The sequence below is a fragment of the Sarcophilus harrisii genome, chromosome 4 (genome assembly GCF_902635505.1).
Source record: "Sarcophilus harrisii chromosome 4, mSarHar1.11, whole genome shotgun sequence".
In the NCBI taxonomy this organism is placed as follows: domain Eukaryota; kingdom Metazoa; phylum Chordata; class Mammalia; order Dasyuromorphia; family Dasyuridae; genus Sarcophilus; species Sarcophilus harrisii.
The window spans coordinates 116,823,121-116,844,659 of record NC_045429.1 but is presented as its reverse complement, the minus strand read 5'-3'; the positions used below and the strand labels follow the sequence as shown (position 1 = coordinate 116,844,659).

The 21,539-nt window shown below is 32.6% G+C and overlaps 1 protein-coding gene across 2 annotated transcripts in view; it reads left to right on the top strand.

Moving 5' to 3' along the window:
• Positions 1-21,539, top strand: part of RAB3GAP2 (RAB3 GTPase activating non-catalytic protein subunit 2) — a 122,860-nt gene that overhangs the window by 53,844 nt on the left and 47,477 nt on the right. For both annotated transcript variants that reach the window (XM_031937392.1, XM_012547889.3), the window contains exons 10-18: positions 3,791-3,939; positions 6,413-6,492; positions 6,612-6,701; positions 9,135-9,274; positions 12,657-12,873; positions 16,627-16,770; positions 16,987-17,069; positions 17,341-17,405; positions 19,224-19,314. In XM_031937392.1, coding sequence (XP_031793252.1) covers positions 3,791-3,939; positions 6,413-6,492; positions 6,612-6,701; positions 9,135-9,274; positions 12,657-12,873; positions 16,627-16,770; positions 16,987-17,069; positions 17,341-17,405; positions 19,224-19,314 — 1,059 coding nt within the window. The remainder of the gene's footprint in view (positions 1-3,790; positions 3,940-6,412; positions 6,493-6,611; positions 6,702-9,134; positions 9,275-12,656; positions 12,874-16,626; positions 16,771-16,986; positions 17,070-17,340; positions 17,406-19,223; positions 19,315-21,539) is intronic.

Below are 21,539 nucleotides of genomic sequence, written 5' to 3'. Positions count from 1 at the left end.
ATTTAGGGAGGCTGGGGTTTATTGAGGACAATAGTGACAAATTTCATCTATACTTTAGAGAAATCACTGGCAGCTGAGAGGAGCATGGATTAGAATTAAGGCAGGGAGAATGGTTAAAAGATAATTGTAATAGTTTAGTCAAGAGGTGATACAGACTGAATAGAGAGAAGGGCACATAAAAAAAAGTTATGAAGCTAGAAATGACAAGATTGACTAAAGATTGGATATCTTTTGGGATGCGTGAGAGTGAAGAGTTAAGGATGACACTTAGATGATGAGCTTTGTTAGTGGGAGGATAATGGTGCCATTGACACCAGTGACAGTAATAGGGAAATTGAGAAGAGGGCAGGATTTTGGGGGGAAATAATGAAATTCTGTCTTGTCTATAAGACATTTGAGTTCTAAATGTTTAAGAAATAATGAGTAGTGACTATGAGTAATTAATGAGAAGAAACTATGGTCCTCTGTGGAAAGATAAATGCCATGTTCTTAGTGAAAAATTAATAGATTGAGCAGTTATGCAAGGTTGAATAACTTCATATGTGAAATAATGGAGAGCAAGATGTTAAACATCTGACTTGTGCCATTACTATACTTTAAAAAAATATGTATCATATATGATAGTTGACTTGTCTATTTACCAGTTAGCCTTATTTTTCCGCAGAAATGTTTATTTTTATTATAACTTTTTATTTACAAGATATATGCATGGGTAATTTTACAGCATTGGCAATTGCAAAACCTTTTGTTCCAACTTTTCCCCTCCTCCTTACCCTTTCCCCCAGATGGCAGGTTGACCAATTCATGTTAAATATGTTAAAGTATAAGTTAAATACAATATATGTATACATGTCCAAACAGTATTTTGCTGTACAAAAAGAATCAGACTTTGAAATAGTGTACAATTAGCCTGTGAAGGAAATCAAAAATGCAGGTAGACAAAAATAGAGGGATTGGGAATTCTATGTAGTGGTTCATAGTCATCTCCCAGAGTTCTTTCACTGGGTGTAGCTGGTTCAATTCATTACTGTTTGTTTGGAACTGATTTGGTTCATCTCTTGTTGAAGAGGGCCACATCCATCAGAATCAATCATCATATAGTATTGTTGTTGAAATATATAATGATCTCTTCGTCCTGTTCATTTTACTCAGCATCAGTTTATGTAAGTCTCTCCAGGCCTTTCTGAAATCATCCTGCTAGTCATTTCTTACAGAACAATAATATTTCATAATATTCATATACCACAATTTATTCAGCCATTCTCCAATTGATGGGCATCCACTCAGTTTCCAGTTTCTGACCATTACAAAGAGGGCTGCCACATTCTTGCACATACAGGTCCCTTTCCCTGCTTTAAAATCTCTTTGGGATATAAGCCCAGTAGTAACACTGTTGGATCAAAGGGTATGCATAGTTTGATAATTTTTTGTGCATAGTTCCAAATTGCTCTCCAGAATGGCTGGATGTATTCACAATTCCACCAACAATGTATCAGTGTCCCACATCCCATCCAACATTCCACATTATCTTTCCTTGTAATTCTAGTCAATCTGACAGGTATGTAATATTTAAACCTGTGGATAGTTCATTCTCTCAAATATAGACTTCAAACTAAATTTCTATTTTTAAAATTAGACTAAGTAAATTTGAATTTGTAATTGCTGTCTAATGAGAAGTGATGCAAAGCATTAATAATAGTAAATTAAAGACTTTTGGATAACTGTTTAAAAAAAACTTGAAGTTTAATTACAATTTTGAAATATAATTTTGTTAGAATCTTTTAATTATGTTTATAAGATTTTATTATTATCCTTTCCTTCCCTCCTTCCCTTTATGTTCCCATTCTCTCTCCAAAAAAAGATCAATGCCATTTGAATTCCTTCAGACAAAAATTTGTTAGTATTCAGGAGGAGGAAAGTTGGGGGGGAAAGTAATATGCCTTCTTCTAAATTTTCCTATTATTGTTTTTTTCCTATTATTTTTAAAGGGACCAGCCACCCAGTGATCTTCTAGTCACCAGGCTTACAATTTCAGGTCTTCTTTGATTCTCCACTCTCATTTTCCCCATGTATCCAAGCTGTTCACAGCTTGACTCCTTCTTATCCTTTCAGTTTGGGGTATCTTAAGACTAGAAGTAGAATCTCTTAGTCTAGGCTCTGGTCTCTAAGGTATGTGTTTATTAATGGTTATTTTTATACAATATACATATACATTCACAAGATAAACTTATCTAATAACTATTAAATTGATATATTGACTTATACATTGTAAGATTTCACTTGAAAATTTTAGTTATTCTGTATGTATTTGCTAACTTGGTAGTGCTTCACTTTACTTTTGCCTAAGTAGCAGCATTTTCAACATCTTGATTTCTGTCTTCTCTGATTAAAGAGCTAGCTTGAGATCAGATTTTTTATTTCAGGGATTACAATTGGCATATTTTTATTTTATATTTGCCATGTTTTGGAACTATTTAAATCTTTGAAGGACCATTTTTAATGCTGTGATGCAGGCGGTATTCATAGCCTTTATTCACCACTATTGTGCCTAATAGATATGGATCAAGTTTACGAAAAAAAATTAAATAATGAATACACTGTTGTAGACCTAAAAATAAGATTTATTTTACAGGCCCGAGTTAGACATGCTTATTAGTTTTGGAAGTTGACCAACTTTGACCTTGTTGGGCAGTTTGAAGATTATCTTATATGTGTTAATTGACTAAACTAAAGATACCTCCAAAAGGTAGATTGTGACCTACCTCATGGATTTAAATGTGGTTGGCTATCCTTGTACTCATTTTGACTTAGGGAGAACAAACACAATCCAACCAAGAGAAATGTTCCTTTTCCCTTTTTCAGCAAGGGATGGTGAACTCCCTTTGGTATGCAAATACTTTGGAAGTAAAAAGTCACTTATTCATTAAAAATGAATAAAAATGGGGCAGCTAGGTGGTTCAATGGATAGAGTACCAGCCCTGAAGTCAGGAAGACCTGAGTTTAAATGTTACCTTAGACATTTAACACTTCCTAGCTGTGTGACCCTGGGCAAGTCACTTAACCTCAATTGCCTCAGCAAAAAATATAATAAATTTTAAAAAGAGGCAACTAGGTGGCACAGTGGATAGAGCACCAGCCCTAAAGTCAGAAAGACCTGAATTCAAATCTGGTCTCAGACACTTCTTAGCTGTGTGACCCTGGGCAAGTCACTCAATCTCAAATGTCTCAGCAAAAAAAAAAAAAAAAAAAAAAAAAAAAGTTAAGGATACCTGATTTATAGAATAGTTTATTTTAATTTTTGCTTACATGACCATTTTTGACATATTTCTTAGAATCAGGAAAGATGGATTACTAATGTTAATGTGTAGTAATCCTTTCAACATTTTTAGAATATTTTATTGATTCTCTCTTTTTTGGTAACAGAACTTGTTAAATAAATAGAAGCATAACTAACACTTTAAAAAAACCTTTTAAATAAATCTTTAAAGTAAAACTAAGTACAAATTTAGGATTAAAATAGCTAGAAACAGATTTTAAACATATTCTAGTTCAGCCTGCTCATTTTACAGGAAGGAAACTAATATCCAGAGGCTTGTCATTTTCCAAAAGTCATAGCTAATAAGTAGTAGAGCCCAGATTCAAATCAGGGTATTTTGATCTCAGATTTACTCATCTTTCTACCTTGCTTTTTCTGCCTTGCCTTTTACTGTATTTAAAAATAAACCTTAATTAAAAATTTAGCAGCCTCAAGTAACATTGCTTCATATTTAATACTATTATTTTGTTATAGGAATCATGACACTATCTCCATTTGATCAAATGAAAACTGCTTCCAATATAGGTGGATTTAATGCAGCAATAAAAAATAGTCCACCTGCAATGTCTCAGTATATTACTGTTGGGTCAAATCCATTTACTGGTTTCTTCTATGCTTTAGAGGTATGTATTCCATAAATGGTAATGATTAAGGTGCATATTTTTAACCCTTCTTCTTCTTTCCTATTTTTATATGTGCATAGAAATTTCTGAATTATTCTGTTTTTAAAATTTACTTTTACTTCTAACTTTCTTGTTTCCTATTTTAAAATAAAATGTTTCAAAATTATTTTTAAGCAATATACTTTTAAAGGTTAATTTTTATTTTACAACAGAAGAGTTTAAGTGTGTCATGTAATATGCTTGATAGAAAATTTAAGTTAAATTCAAGAAGCAAATTCACTAATTGACATTATCAGATAGGTTTTGGTTTAAAGATTCTTTTAGAGAACTGCTTTTTTATCTTATTGACATCCTTGGTGTCTCATGGATCACATTTGTTTTTAAATGTGTTTTTAACTACAAGTGTATTCTTAACTATCGTGATTGCTGTGTTAAGATCTGCTAATGAAAATCATTCAGAGCATGGTGATCAACAGGAAATTTAGTGTATATTTTTCTCTTAATAAACTCAGAAAACCACATAAACTTTAAAATTCAGTTTGAAAATAGGAAGAAAAATTTTTATAGACCTAAAATTGAATGTGGATTATTTCTTATTGCTAATGCATAGTTTCATGTCTTTTCTTCAGAACTATATATACTTGAAATGCTTATTTTTATAATTTCAGTATTCTAAGTTAGTATGATTGGGAGCCATACTTTCTCCCCAAATCTGACACCTAAGTAAAATTTATAATTATGCTTTTCAAAGATTAAAATTTAGTTGTGTTACAGACAAAAATAGCTTTGCCCCCAAAAAGGTGCCAGTGAATCTGATGCTGTCACATAGGTCATTTCAAGGTAACAAATACAAATTTCTCTTGAATACATGTTCAGAAAAACCACATTCATCCCTGTTTTGAGTACTTTTGAACATAGGGATTTCATTTTAAAGTTTATTAGATTTCCCTTGCTTCTCTTCCATGTCTTAGAAATTATAGTTATCCAGTAGATGTGGTAGATGGGAAGGGATCTTGGGGAGAATTTTATTTCTAGGCACTAATACTTTGTCCCATACCTCATGTTTTATTTTTCACTTGTAGAGAAATGACAATAGTGACTTGTTTGAAGCTTCAGAGACTGTGAGGTTAATTGTCATGGGTTGGACTGGTAGATGATAATGGAATAGTGGTTTTCTAGGTTTCATCTAGAGAGTGGAGTAAGAGAAAAAGCAGAAAGAAAGTAATATATATGTGTGACTCTCTGACTCAGCTTTCTGTAGTTGCCATTTTTAGCTTCTCTATTTTTATGAGTTTTTTACAATGATGTTTTGCATTTGCAATGAGAGACTAAGGTTATTTTGGTTAGTTTTAGAAAAAAATGAGATTTCTAGGTCATTGTGTGCTATATTGGTAATATTTGTAATTATCATTTCCCTTTCATGATATTTTAGGGATACGTTTTATATTCTTAGTGATCTGGTCAGACTAATAAACTTTTCATATATTTAAAAGAAGTGACTAGTTTAGAATATGTTTTCAAATCTAAAACAACATTTCTAGCAACACTAGAGATACAATTTCATTGGTAAAGTAAAATTTCCAATGAGGAAAACTTCCTTTTCCCCTACAACTTAAAGAGTTGCCTGTGGTATCAAGGAATTAATGCTTTGATTTGCCCAGAATCTCACATCTAATGCTTTGACAGAAGCAGTACTTGAACAGCAGGGTTAAAAGAAGTTATTATATTTTTAAAAACTGATCTATCCCAATTATTTAGTAACGGTGATGATAATGATTTAAGGTCTCATTGCTTTTTCCTCCAAATCTCAGTTGGAGAAACACTTAACAGTTTTTGATGTCCTCAAATTTCTGATAGTTAACTTGTATGTTCTTATGTCATTTGTATTTTTTATTGCCTTGGGAGTTATACCTGAATTTTAATATCTTCTTAAGTAAACAGACAATAAGTTTTAAGGTATTTGAAAGACAGAACATTTGCTATGAGAGTAAATTTTCTGAAGAGCAAATTCTAGCTCCTTTAACTACTGTACATTGCTTCTTTTTTTAGGATTGTTAAAAATTTTTATTTACAGTTCAGATTTGGCCCACTTTTCTCATGTAAAAAATAATAACCTCAGAATTCCCTAAACTTTTCACATGTAGATTTTATGAGATCTAGTGTAGTGTAGATGATAAATTTAATACTGCTTAAAAAAAAAAAAAAACTAAGTTTGGAAGGGGGAAAAAGAGTGGATTTTTTTCTGATACTCTTAAAAAAATAAATTTTACTTTGAAAATTAGGTTCCCTCTTAAAATTATTATTGTATCTTTGGGCGAATTGTACATTTTTGTTAGAGTAGACTTTTCTACTCTTCCAAAAACTCTTTGAATTAAGATTATTTTCTTCTGTCTGTTGACAAATTTTTTAATGTAAGGATGGTTATCTTTTTTTCCTTAGGTTTAAAAATTATGTTCTTTTGTTATTTCCTTAGGGAAGTTCACAGCCATTGCTGTCTCATGTTGCTTTAGCAGTTGCGAGTAAACTGACTTCTGCTTTATTTAATGCTGCCAGGTAATGGGATTAAAAACAACTTCAGATATACTTAGCTATTTTTTTAATTTAGAATTTTATTACCTGCATTTTAATGTTTTAGAATCATTAGTGTTAATCTCAATTCATTTTGTTTCAAGTGGCTGGCTTGGTTGGAAGAGTAAGCATGAAGAGGAAGCTGTTCAAAAGCAGAAACCAAAAGTTGAACCAGCTACACCATTAGCTGTAAGGCAAGTCTGATGTGTAGTTTTTAAAAATAGTAGTTATAAGTTCAATTTGACTATTGAATTTGTAATTTTTGCAAATTCCTACACATTTATCATTGGTTGTCCATCAATCTGTTTAGTTTTAGAGCTATTAGGATACCAATGGAATTTACTTTTTTCTCTCCTAATTGTAATGTAAAATCAGTTCCATAAAAACTGTTGAATTTCTTTCTTTAAAAAGTTATAATAGCATGTCATTAAGAGAAGTAACATAGTCTTGGAGTTAGGAAGACCTGAGTTCTATCTACCTTTGTCTATGATTAATCTGTATGACAATGCACTTTGATCCAGAAACTCTTAAAACTGTAAGGTATAATTAAAGTTATCGATTTGCATTGGTTGAGCTTTCTTATCAGGAGTAGACCTGAAACAATGCAGATAGTTACTTGAATAAGCTCTAATTAATTTTTAAAATATTAATAATAAAATCCAAGCAAAGTGATCAAAGTATATGAACATGCATCAGAGAGTCAGTTTGTGTTGATCTGGAATACATTGATAATATTACAGAATAGTCTGTGTAGTTTTGCTTCTTTTTTTATTTTCTACTCACTATTGAGTGAAATTAAAGTAGAGTCAGGAAAGAAAACAATTAAGTTTCTCTTTAGTTGATCCTTCTGAACTATTATTTAAAGTTTATTAAGTACATCAATTTTGGGAACCAGGAAAGATACAGGATAAATTAATGAAATATTTATTAATTACCTGAAATATGAAAGGTGCTCTGATAAGAACTCCTACTAAAATTGTGTATCCTATTTGACCTGCTTCTTTCACAGGACTTTTTTTTTTTTTTTTTTTGGTGAAAAGGACTTTGTAAATCTTAAAACACTAGAGAAATGTAAAATGATAATTATGACCCCAAATATAGCTATATTACATGGGTCCTCAAACTTTTTAAATAGGGGTCTGACCAGTTCACTGTCCTTCAGACTGTTGGAGGGCCGGACTATAGTAAAAACAAAAACTTTGTTTTGTGGGCCTTTAAATAAAGAAACTTCATAGCCCTAGGTGAGGGGGATAAATGTCCTCAGCTGCTGCATCTGGCCCATAGGCAATAGTTTGAGGACCCCTGAGCTGTAACATAGATCTACTCTCAAGGAGTGTACAATCTAAAGGGGAAGATGGCAATGTACTAGATTGTAATGGAAGTGTAAAATTTGAGAGAATGAGGCAAAGTACTTTGAACAGTTCATCTAAGGGAAAGGAATGGTGAAGGGAAAAATTTCATGGAGGAGATGGCACCAGAAATGGGCCTTGAAGGAATGGAGGGATTTCTGCAGCTGGATGTTGTCAGATAGAGCAGGTCTATTCTAAGCATAGAAGACTGTGAACAGATGCAGAGAGATCTGAGAGAGAATAACAAGAACAGAAGTTGAAGGATAGTTTAGTTGGGATAAGAGATGAAATTAGGAAACTAAATTGGAGCTAGGTCATGGAGAGGTTTGGATTATTCGGTGGACAAGGTGGAGGAGGAAGAAGAAGAAGGAGCAAATAAGACAGAAGGCACAGCCAGACTTCTCAGGAAACAAAACATTTATGACAAAGTTTATGCATTAACATTCACGTGCTTTACTCTTAGGAGACCCCTCAGTCCCTTACTTAGAGATTTATTCTTAAGTGATATGTAAATCTGACAAGAATAGTGATCAGCTTTCCAGATCTTTAGCAGATTCAAAGGGAGGAGAGACTATTGACAGATAGGCATACTGGTAACTAAAGGAAATGAAAACTAGCAGCATGAAAATAAGGAAGAAAACAGAAAAGGTAGTAGACACATAAAAAGCATAACAATCTAGTGTCATTTTACATACATATATCAAATAAGCCACGATAGTGGATGAGTGTAAAATAACTAATATTGGGGCAGCTAGTGGCACGGTGGATAGACCACCAGCTCTGAATTCAGGAGAACCTGAGTTCAAATCTCATCTCAGACACTTAATACTTCCTAGTCGTATGACCTTGGGCATACTCCCAGTTGCCTGGGGAAGGAGAGGGAAGAAAACTAATGTTGATCCTAAATCATCAACAAAAAAAGGAGAAAATGTTTTCTTTCAGCTTTTTTTTTTTTAAATCAAAGAAGTGAAACTACATCTTAGAAAGATTTTAACACAGATATAAATAGTTTGTTGTTTAAAAGGTAAATTCTCAGTTATTTTGAAAATCCATCTACCCAGAATCTCTTATTTTCTTATTCTAGATAGCCAATTTATAACCCCAAAGTTTTAATTAGAAAACATTCATGTTTGATCAGCCCAGAAAAATTAATATTAATCTGAAGCAAGTTTCATTTTTTAAAACTTGAAACAAATGCACTCTTTTGTTTATATGTGTAATGATTTTTCCTGCTTGACAAGATTGTGATATGTTTTTGTGTTTTCTTTTTAATATCAGATTTGGACTTCCTGATTCAAGGCGTCATGGTGAAAGCATATGTCTCTCTCCGTGTAACACACTAGCAGCAGTAACTGATGATTTTGGCAGAGTTATTTTATTAGATGTGGCAAGGGGACTTGCAATTCGCATGTGGAAAGGTACTACTGTGGATAAATCTAGGAACTTCTTTCTTTTCTCTGTTTGAATAGATATTTTCTCTTTCCCCCAACTAACTAAAACATTTTGTAATAAATTTGAAAATACTTTGTTGTATTTTAATTTTGATTTCACTTCAAAAATAAACATGGTAATCACTGTAGAAATGAAATATTATTGGCTCTATTTTCTATAGCTTAACTATACATAATACATGGATATTCAATATACCTTATAAGTATATCAATTCATAAATTTCCTTCACCAATGAAGATTGCAACTTAATCATATATAAGCATATACTCTTACACAATGTAGAAAGAACATTGGACTCAAAGAACCTGAATTAAAGTCCCACCTCCTACGTATACTAAATGTACAACTATAGGCAAATTAATTAACCTTCTACTGTCCCTTGACAACAAAAGAGTACTTGATTTACATCAATGGAGGGAATTTTTCAACTAATTAAATCAAAACTAAAATATTAACCTACTTAATTCTTTCAATTGATAGTATGCTAGCCACTCTTTTTTTAAGTCAATTATAGTTAATCCATTCCTGCTGCTGTGTCAGTCACAAAACTAAAAGAAAAATCTTTGTTTTTGCTAGTGCAGGAAAACCTTACATTAATATAAATCACAACCCAATTTAACTGTCTTAGACAGTTGCCTGAATCTCAGAGAGGTTAAGTAAATTTTGCAGCATCACACTATGAGTTCATGAATGTCAGAGATTTAAATTTGAACATTAATTCTCCCTAACTTGAACTCTGGTACTCTATTCATTCTATCATGTCTCCCTACCATATTATATAGATAGATACAGATATAGATATACACACACACACACTCTAGTAGTCACTTAAACACTTATTAAATTAAATTGATTTGCATTGAGTAAAATCACACTTTATAGGTCAAAATCAAGTTTTATCCTTTTGTTTATTCATTCTGGGTAGCACCTAACTTAACAGATGGCAGACAAGCATAAGAAATACTTGTTTCCCTTTTCCTTTTATTGAGTTCTGTGTTCATAACAAAACATTTCCATAATTCATTTTTTGTTTTAACAACCTTTTATATAAAACCTGGTTTAAAAAAAAAACAAACTTCTAAGTACTATTATATCCATTAGTTTTCTCTGTCTTTAATCCTTCAAAGAAGTTCAGTAGATTAGTGAGATGTTTGTTTAACAAATATTTATGGAGTATCTATTATGGGTAAGGCCCTATGAGGTACGTAAAGTTGTATAAGACAAGATTCCTGTCTTCTAAAAGCTTTATGGTGTAGAAAAGAGATAGTTTTATTATATTCATAGCTTACTATAGTATGACTAGATAGATAGATATTTATCAAGAGCTTACTATTTGTCAGGAAATGTTGGTGATACAGATTGGTTGGTTTATAGGGTTGGTGATTCAGATGAAGCAAACAAAACAGTTTCTGTCCTCAAGGAGTTAATAGCTAACAGGGGAAAGACAACATATAAAGGGAAGCTAAAAAGTGGGCGTGAAGTGCCATGTTCAGTGGCATGGTTTAGAGCTGGTAACTAGAAAGTAAGATGGAAGCATGATTCAAGGCAAAGTGCATATATTAGAGTCTGGGATTAAAGCAACATGTTTTAGAGCTAATGACCAAGAATGCCGTATTGTTGTTTAGTGATTTCAGTCATTTTTGACTCCTTGTGACTCCATTTGAGGTTTTCTTGGTAAAGATACTGGAGTGATTTGTCTTTTCCTTCTTTAGTTCATTTTACAGGTAAGTAGATTGAGGCAAACAGGGCTAAATGATTTGCCCAAGGTCATACAGCTGGTAAATGTATAAGGTCAGATTTGAACTTGGGAAGATGGGTCTTCCTGACACCAGGCCCTACACACTATCTACTTTCACTTAGCTGCTCAAGTATGCTGTAAGAGAAATAGAAGTTAGTAGAAGCTCAAAAGAAAGTTTCTAGGTCAAAGGAAGTAGTGGGCCACTATTGACTAAGACAAGTAGCAGTCTGTTGAAACTCCCAAAACTCCCAACAAAAAACAAAGTGAATGATTGACACTTGGGCCAGGAATTTTCAGAACTCAGACCAGAGTAGTGAACAGACTTCCCCCTGGATTACACTAATTTGAAAGCCCTGAAAGCTTGCAGGGTTCCACATGAAGCTGTGAAAGTGGCAGATAGACCTAAGAAGACAGAAACTCAGGCCAAACATCTCCTTCAGAAGAGTACAAAGCCCACATTAATGTAGCTCAGCATTAACATAAAGTCCAAAGTCAAGAAGGAAGCTGATACAATATGTAAACAAAAATCGAACTTGAAAATAATAGAGCTATTATGGTGACAAGGAAACTCAAGACATAAATACAGAAAACTGCTCTGAAAATGTTTACAAACAAAACAAAAATGTGAAAATAATATGCTTCAATCTATTCGCAAAAGAATCGAGTAATCACAAAATAAAATGTCCTGATATCTTAGAACCAGAGAACAAAGTAGAAGAATATGCCAATCACCTCTTGAAAGATATATCAAAATGAAATCTCCTGGAATATTATATCTAAAATCTAAAACTCCTATGTCAAGGTAAAATACTATATCAGAAAGAAAGATTTCAAATATCAAGGAGCTCAGAATCAGGATCACATTTGATTTAGCACCCACTTTTGTAAAAAAAAAAAAGAAAAGAAAAAAGGCAAAGGACTTAGAATATGATATTTCAGAAGAAAAGGAATTTAGTTTTACAACCAAAAATCACATCCAACAAAACTGAGTATAATTGGAGGGAAATGAATCTTTAGTGAAATAGGACTTTGAGACATTACTGATGAAAAGACCAAACTGAGTAGAAAATTTGAAACGAGTCAAGAGAGGCATGTCTCTCAACTGATTCTTATACAATATGAACTTGAGGCTCTTTACCAGCTTGATCAATTCATTCTGCACCTTCATCAATGTAACTTCTAAAAGGGTGGAACCCAAAACTAAACACAGCTCCAGATTGGTCTTACCAGGATAAAGTACAATAATAGGACTGTCATAGACACATAGCCTTTCTTAGTGTGGCTATGGTACCGTTCACTTTTCTGGCTGGTAAGTCAATAGAGAGAAAGATAAGTTTGGATTCTTAGGCAAGGTTACAGGGATGATGTTACATTTCAGCTGGCCCTTAACATATGTAGAAAGAAGAGTTAAATTATAAAGATTCATGGAATCAAAGTTAGAAAGATCACTTATTCAGTCTTTCCTGTAGTGCAGGAATCTTCAGCATTTTTGTCCTTTTTATAAAATCATTAAATTTTTAATAAACTTTAATAGAGGAAGAATCATTAAATAAAACTGTGGAAACCAGTACATTTAGATAAATTATTTCATCTCTTCTTATTTCTCTAAGGCTACCGTGATGCCCAAATTGGATGGATCCAAATTGTAGAGGACCTTCATGAAAGAGAATCAGAAAAAATGGATTTGTCTCCTTTTGGAAGTACACAAGGTCCAAGCAGAGTCGCTCAATTTCTTGTGATCTATGCTCCAAGGAGGGGGATTCTGGAAGTGTGGAGCACTCAACAGGGTCCTAGAGTGGGAGCTTTTAATGTGGGGAAACATTGTAGGTGGGTAACACAATTTATTTTCTTATTAAACAAAAAGAAAAGATTCATTTTAAATTGAAAAATAAACTACAATTATCCCTTCCACATTGTAACTTTCTCCATGGTGGTTTTGATTTGAGGTTGGTTAGCATAAGAAATTGAATAGGAATTTGGGGGGGACTTTTGTGGAAGCTGCAGACATGTGAAAGCCAGCAGACAACACAGAGCCCATGGCCAGTACTTAACCTAAGGTACTATAACACATCATAAAAGAAAGAGGAAAAATTCAAACTTCTTTTCTGGTACAAAGAGAGGGCCAAAAAATTTTACACCTATTTTCCAAATCATGGGGATGCTCTGCCCCTGCGATGTGGAAGGGATAGCTGTATTTACAAGTTCCTTGAGATAAAAAATGATGTTAATTCTTTAATACAGAGTTTTTAGTCTTTAGAAGATGATTGGTTGTCTTCACTGACATTTTAAGCTGTGGCATATGTGAGATGCTATGACCAGAAGCTACTGCTACTGTTTCTTACTTTCTCCCTCACCTCCCCCATTTGAATGACAGTTTATTGTATCAGTGATTGGAATGCCATTGAAATATCTGTAGTATTTATGAACAGAACGATTATTTCCAGCCATGCTGCTTTGATCATGACTTGCTGGAATAACTTACTTTCTTCCTTTCTTTCAACTGATTTTATTTGTTTTTTTTTTTTTATTATTATTAATTTTTTTTTTTTCAAAACATATGTATGGATAATTCTGTGATGTTGACCCTTGTGTTTCAATCTTTTTTTTTTTTTTTTTTTATTTTTTTTTTTATTTTTTTTTTTTTTATTTTTTTTTTTTTTTTTAATTTAATAGCCTTTAATTTACAGGATATATATACATGGGTAACTTTACAGCATTAACAATTGCCAAACCTCTTGTTCCAATTTTTCACCTCTTACCCCCCCCACCACCTCCCCTAAATGGCAGGATGACCAGTAGATGTTAAATATATTAAAATATAACTTAGATTTGTGTTTCAATCTTTACCCCCCTTCTCCCACTCCCGCCCCTAGATGGCAAGTATGTTTAACATGGTAGAAATATATGTTAAATCCAATATATGCATACATATTTATACAATTATTTTGCTGCACAAGAAAAATCAAATCAGACCTGAAGAGTTAAAATGCTATGTTATGAATCATACTTAGTTCTCATAGTCCTCTGTGTGTGCAAATGACTCTCTTCATCAAAAGATTATTGGAACTGGTTTGAATCATCTCATTGTTAAAGAGAGCCACATCCATCAGAATTGATCATCATATAATCTTCTTGTTGCCATGTACAGTGATCTCCTGGTTCTGCTCATTTCACTTAGCATCATTTCATGTAAGTCTCTCCAGGCTTCTCTGAAATCTTTCTCCTGATTGTTTCTTAAAGAACAATAATATTCCATAACATTCATACACCATAACTTAATGAGTCTTTCTTCAACTGATGGGCATCCACTCAGTTTCCAGTCTCTTGCCATTTCAGAAAGCTGCTACAAACATTTTTGCACATGTGGATCTCTTGCTGGAATAACTTTTCAATACAAAAGTTATATTGAGCGCTTTTTGTAATGGGTAGCCCCAAATCTTTGTGACATTCTTTTCTACTCTGTTGGTGTCCAGTAACCTTTGACAGGTTAATTACAGAATAGCCAAGAAGGCAAACATGGCTATTTTCATAAGACTGATTCAAATTTACCTTCATTTATTAAGTTACCTAGAGTAGTGAGAGTATTAATGACTTGCCTAGGGCAATACAGCTAATATAAATCATAAGTTGCAAAGAAAGCACCAACTGCATTGTTAAAGGTCATTTCCTTAATCATAGGTCCAGTTCATTTCCTTTCCCTTAGTCTCTTTTTTTCTATCCTTCGGTTTCATGAATGCTAAAATGCTATGAGATTCTCAAAGGATTGAAATATTGTTAGGCATCCAATAACCAGCACAGATTATGTGCCAAGCACTGTGCTAGGTATTGTGAATATAAATATAAAAAGAAAGATAGTTCTATTACTCAAGGAGATTACAGTCTAATGAGGGAAGGCAACATATGAAAGAAACTGAAAAGTAGGTGTGGTTGGGAGTGGATAAGGCGTAAGAACCCACACCATAGAATGATAGGAAGACGTAGAGTGGGGGAGGTGGGGACAGCCCAGAATAGAGTGGAGATGCAGCTGGCTAAGGCATCCTTCTCAATATAGCGCTTCTGGGAAGAAGAGACATCTGATTTCTAGGATGAAGAGGTTTCTGTGGCATAGTAGAGAAAGACTAGAGTTAGGAGTTCAGCTTAAAGAAGAATGGAGAAATGTTTCAGAATCAGTGAATTCCAGAGCTGGAAGACAGCCTTAGGTTTTCTTAAAATGTAGGTCTGACCATGTGACCCCCTCACTCCAGGAGTTCACTTGTAGCTCCATGATCAAATATAAAGTCCTTTTTTTTTTTTTGTCATTTGAATTTCTTCATAATCTGACCCTTTTTACTTTTCCAGTCTTATATTCAATACTTCCATGCAAAGTGTAATTTAGCCATGCTGCTGTTTGCTATTATTCAAATATTGTATTCTATTTCCTCTCTCCATGCCTTTGTATTGGCTGTGCCTTAGGCCTGAAATGTTTTTCTACCTCACCTCTTCCCCTTTAGAATTCTTGACTTCTTCAAGACTCTGCTCAAATGCTGCCTTCAGCAGATGTTTCCTGGTTTTTCCTTCTACTAGAGCTTTTCTGCTCTGAGGTTACTTTCCTTTTACTCTGTAACTTCCTAGTTGTCCTCACACCTGTGAATCTGCTTTTGGCCTATTATTCTCATCTCCTTCCTTCCAGAACTTTGGGTTCTACTCATGGTCTAGTAGAGGAACTTTTGCCTTATCTTCCTTTTGACCCTTCTAAAAATCTTTTTTTTAATCTCATTTGACACAGTTATACACACATATACACACATGTACATGTAAAACCATGCCGTGCATCCTTACCTTCCAAAAAAACCCTTGGATTCTACCTTAGGTCTGATGGCGAAATTTTTCTTACCTTTCAGAGAGCCCAGATTACCCCTGTAATCTCAGAAATTTATAGAATTTAGCCTTTGAAAGAAGCCATCTGGTCCACCACCTCCCAAAGTCTCCTTTTAAATACTATTCACCTCTTTATTTCTCACAAGGTACCCGGCATGTATTGGACTACCATGCTTCTGTGCTGCTGGCTCCTTACTTCCCATTCCCTTTTAGCTTTCTTTTGTGTGTTGTCTTCCCCTATTCGATCATAAGCTCCTTGCGGCAAGGAACTTTCTTTCTTTTCTTCTTTGAGACCCCAGCACTTAGCACAATGTTTGTCACATAATAAGTATATACTTAGTGTTTACTGACTCATTCCTTCATCTTGTGTTTGAAAAACATGAAATCCAGGCAAATGAGCCAAGGTCACGTGGCTATCATGTGTTAAAAGTCCATATTATAAAACTCTCTACTTTTAACTATTGTTGATAACATACTATATTCAGGGGAAATTGTCTATTTACATGGAAAAGCTGATTTCTTTTTTAATTTTTTTTTTAATGAAAAGCGGGTCCCTGTTAGTTGAATCCTGATAGCTCATTTTTTTTAAATCAATAATTGTAGAGTTGATTGACGCTTCTAAATAAGTATTTTCTCAGATATCCCTAATTCTTAACAAAAATACACTTTGGCAATATTTCCTTTCTCCAATGTATTTACAATATTGGTATGTGGTTTCTGTAGGTTACTGTATCCTGGTTATAAAATAATGGGCTTAAATAACGTTACCAGTCAGAGTTGGCAGCCACAGACTTATCAGATCTGTCTTGTTGATCCTGTGTCTGGAAGCATAAAAACAGTTAATGTTCCTTTCCATTTAGCTCTAAGGTAAGTTTATTATCTCTCTTCTATTGAATATACCTCTGCAAACTCTTTTTTCTAAGTCCACAAAGAGCTATTTTTTTCAGATTTAATTGGTATCTTTAATAATAGCATACAAAAAGTTAAAAAAAAAAAAAAAGGAAAAAGAAACTTTAAATCTTTTAGAAGTAGATAGGAATCTTCATCTTTCTCCATTTTAAAGTAAGCGTTTACTGTTTTAAGTGATAAGAAGAGTGAACGAGCCAAGGACCTGCATTTAGTGAAGAAACTAGGAACTTTACTGAAAATGAAAATGCCAAATCTCGGTAAGTATCCTTAAATAAAAATCATATTTTTGAATATTTTGGGTCATTTAAAAATCAGTAATAGAGTCTAAGAAGTACATTCCAAAACCTTAATAATTTGTACACACAGCTTAGAATTTATCTGTAAAATTGAATAGGCCTATATTTGCACATTTGGAGGTTTTTTTATAAATTGAAAGATAATAATCTAGAAACTTATAGAATAATTTATGTAATATGGATGTTTGCAAAATTTTCATATTTTAAAATTTATTTAACTAATTGTTTTCAGATTTGATTGAAGCTGAAGTAAAAGAATTAATTCTTGATATTAAGTATCCTGCAACCAAAAAACAGGTAAATATGTACACACACATCTTTGATAAAAATAATTTCCTTTTTCTGCATCTGCACATTCTGCATATTTCACTCTGAACCACAGCTTGTCCTGTTCTTTTTCCATTCACTTCTTCATGTGTGTAAACCATGTTGCTCAGCTTCATTGAGTTTATTTCAACCTTCTCCCTGAAACTTTCATTGTTTCTCAATTTTCTAATTTTAAGTGGTTAATCTAACAGATCTACTCAAGTATTAATGGTATATTAATGGGAGAAGAAACAAACATGCACCTTAACTTTTGTGTTTTATATCTTTAGTGATGCTGATAATGAAAATTTTGGAAGAAAGAGAAATTAGTCTTGTCTGGGCAGCTAGTTGGTTTAATTGGGCATTAGGCCTGGAGTCAGCCAGCTCTAAATTCAAATGTGGCCTCAGATTCTAGCTGTATGACCTTGGCCAAGTCACAGAGGTTACTCTGCCTCAGTTTTCTCTACTACAAACGAGAATAAGCATAGCACTTATTTCATAAAGAATTGTGAAGTTAAAATGAAATATTTGTAAACTATTTAGCATAGAACTTGGCACATAGCAAGTATTTAATAAATGTTTATTTCTTTCCCTCCCTGCTCCCCACTATTCCTATTTAATGTGGCCTATGAACCTAATCAATTGGTTTCCATGATTAAAATCCCTCTCCATTTCAGTCCAAACTCCATTAAGCTAAGAAAGTGATTGTTTTGAAGTATAGATTTATATTCCCCTGCCATTTAATGAATTATTGGCTCATTATTATAACCAGGAACAAATAGAAACTTCTTTGGCATTTAAGCTCTTCATAATCTGAACTTTCTAAGCTTCTTGGACCTTATTGTCTTCCATGCCTTACTGTTGCAGTTCCATGAACAAGACATCCCATCTCCTTTTTCCATTCCTTAACATTAGCTGTCCTCCACTCCTAGAATGTTTACTAACTCCTTCAAAATTCAGCTAATAAATATCCCACTTCTGTAAAATGCTTTCTTGATCTCCTTAATAGTTAATGCTTTGGGGACAGCTAAGGTAGTGCAGTGGATAGAACACCAGCCCTGAAGTCAGGAGGACCCGAGTTCAAATCTAGTCTCAGACACTTAACACTTCCTAGCTGTTACCCTGAGCAAGTCACTTAACTCCAATTGCCTTAACAAAGAAAACAAAACCAAAAACAGTTAATGCTTTCCTCTCCAAGAGTACCTCCTATCTCCTCTTTATAAATCTTGCATTTTCCTAATTGTTTACATATCTCCTCTTTTAGAATATAAGCTCCTTGAAGGCAGTGACTGGGTTTTTGCTTTTCTTTGTATCCCCAGGACTTAACATAGTTCCTGGCACATAATAAGTGCTTAATAAATGCTTGTTGACTTGACTAGCCAGTCATGTAAGAATATAACAATCAATATTTAAATGTAAACTTGTGTCAATATTTTTCTTACTGTCATGATAGTTAGTAACTATTGTTTATTTCCCTTTATTCCATTAGCAGCATAGTTAAATATTTTTCTCTGTTTTTCTTCCATGCTAGCTCCTTCTCTTTATTTTTCACCTCAGCCTTTATTTTGTTGTCTGACCTTCAGATTTGTGCTTGTATTTTAATATAGCGTGATGCAAAATTTACTTGTATAAAATGTTTCATGTGAACATCAGCAATTTAATAAATTAGTCTGTGATACTTTTTAAATTATTGATGTTCATTTGAAGTGTTTAATGTTTAAGTTGGTGTATCCCTAAATATAATGAAATGAAGATAATGGATTTTCTGGCTTCTTGTCATTCAGTTGCTGAATTTCTTTCTTTGCCTAGGCTTTGGAAAGCATTTTAGCAAGTAAGCGTTTACCATTTTCCTGCCTTAGAAACATCACTCAGACCTTGTTGGACACTTTAACAAATCAAGGTAAAATGATAGTTCACATTAACTAAAGATAATGATCATATCACTCCTACAATCCAGCTATTTAAGAGCTTGGACATTTAAAATATGATTGTATGCTTTTAATTATAGAGAGATGTTAAATGCTTCTCTTAATGATTATGACATAAAAGGTTATTTAAATGAGAAAATGAACAAATTTGTGTTTCAAATTTTAAAAATTATTATACTTTTTAATTTTTATAAAATTTATCATCTTGACTTCCTATGAGTAAGTGTTAATTTTTTCCTAATTGATATAATTGGGGAGATTATAATTTGATACATATTCCTGTAATTTAGTAGAAAAAATGAAGTATATTTACATTTAATAATAAACATTTTTTTAAAGTGCCTACTCTGTTCAGATTACTATTCTAGGTACTTGGGGAGAACTTAAAAAGTATAGATAAAACTTCTAAACTTAATAAACTTGTATTTTTCCACCATAGAGTTTACCGTCTAGTTGAAGTGTAAGGTGCACAGTAATGTGCAGTCTTATAGGACTATGTTAATGGAATCTCTGTACTTTTAGCATGAGGGAAATAGTAGCTGGTCACTTATAGAAAGCAATACCATCCTCCATGTTGTTTCCCTAATTTAGTTTTATTTCATGAAATAAGAAAAAGAATTGTATAGAGGGTAAGTGCTCTGGGTATAAATGTGGTTTGTGGAAAGAAGATAAATTGTACTGTGAATGGAAAGATGATACTTATAACCCACAATCCACATTTACATATACTTTGAGTTGCTTTACTACTAATAGCAATAGTGCTAAACTATCTACACTCATGTAATTTTCTTTGTGATCATTTTCATATATTTTTACTATGTATATTAATTTTAGAATAGGTCAATGGATTTTTTTCTTTGTATAAAGCTAAAACTAGCTTGTGCAGGGACAGAAAATGCACAATTGTTAGCACTATCCCTAAATTAAAAAGAGCCTATATTAGGCCTTCTCATGAAATCAATATTATATTTAAAATTATCCCTGGTATAATTTGTCTTTATAACTAGTGGTACCCTAATAGTTATTTCTAGGCTTTGTTTTTTCAACTTAATTAGATATAAATTCCATAGCTTAAAGTATAGGTTTTTAAAGGTACCATAAAGAGTGGGTTAGATATTTAACATGTACTGGTCAACCTGCCATCTGGGAGAAGAGGGAGGGGAAAGAGAGAAAAAGTTGGAACAAAAGGATTTGCAACTGTCTATGCTGAAAAATTACTTAGGTATATATCTTGTTAAAAAAAAAAAAAGCTATAATAAAAAATACAGACCAAAAAAAAAAAAAAAAAAGAGTGGGTTAGGATGTTCTCCATCACATCACTTTTATCTTAAATTTTTTTCCTGAATTTGTTTCTTATCCTGAATTAATATCCAAAGCTAACTTTTAGAATGAACTTTCCTGGTAAATTTAAATTATCTTTTTTTTTTTTTTTTTTTTTTTTTACTTTTTAAACTTTTAAAACATTTTATTTTTACTTTTAAGAAATTTATTATTGTTCAAAACAGGTGTGCTTACAATTAATTTTTGTGCTCAGTAAAAATTTTGTATTTCGTTTGACAAAAACCTAAACTGTAACTAAGTCTTCTATTGTCTTGAAATAGATTAGTCATTATTGAAAGTTCAAAATTAAATTACTCTTTTAACTGAAGTCTTGAATGAGACCCTTAAATATATTTCAAAGGTAAAAAAGTTTAACTTTATCATGCTTGAAGACAGATTACTTAGAATTAGAATGTTTAAGTTTTTGTTGTTGGTTGTTTTTTAAAAAAAATAAACATGTTAAAAACTTTTCTTCAACATTATGTTTAAAATAAAAATGTTGAAAAATACTAGAGATAATTCTTAATTTTATTAAAAAGAAAAATCTGGTCATCTCATCTTCTGTTGAATTCATTTAAAACAATTCATTATTCAAAGTAACTACCACAATATTAGAAGGAAGAGAAATTGAGTATTTCTCAGGAAGTATATCAAGGACTAACGATAGAAAATGGTGTTCTTGTTTGGAGCCAGTCAGCTATTTGTACATTATTTTTTAAAATCTTTCTTAATATGTAAATCACACAATGAAAAACTTTTTTCAATCTATTATTTAAACTAATAATTTTCTTTAATGTTTTTCTTTGTAAACTTGTAGTAGAAATCCTTTTCAACTTAAGTAAGTAGGATACTTGGACTGAGAAAAATCTTTTCTTTT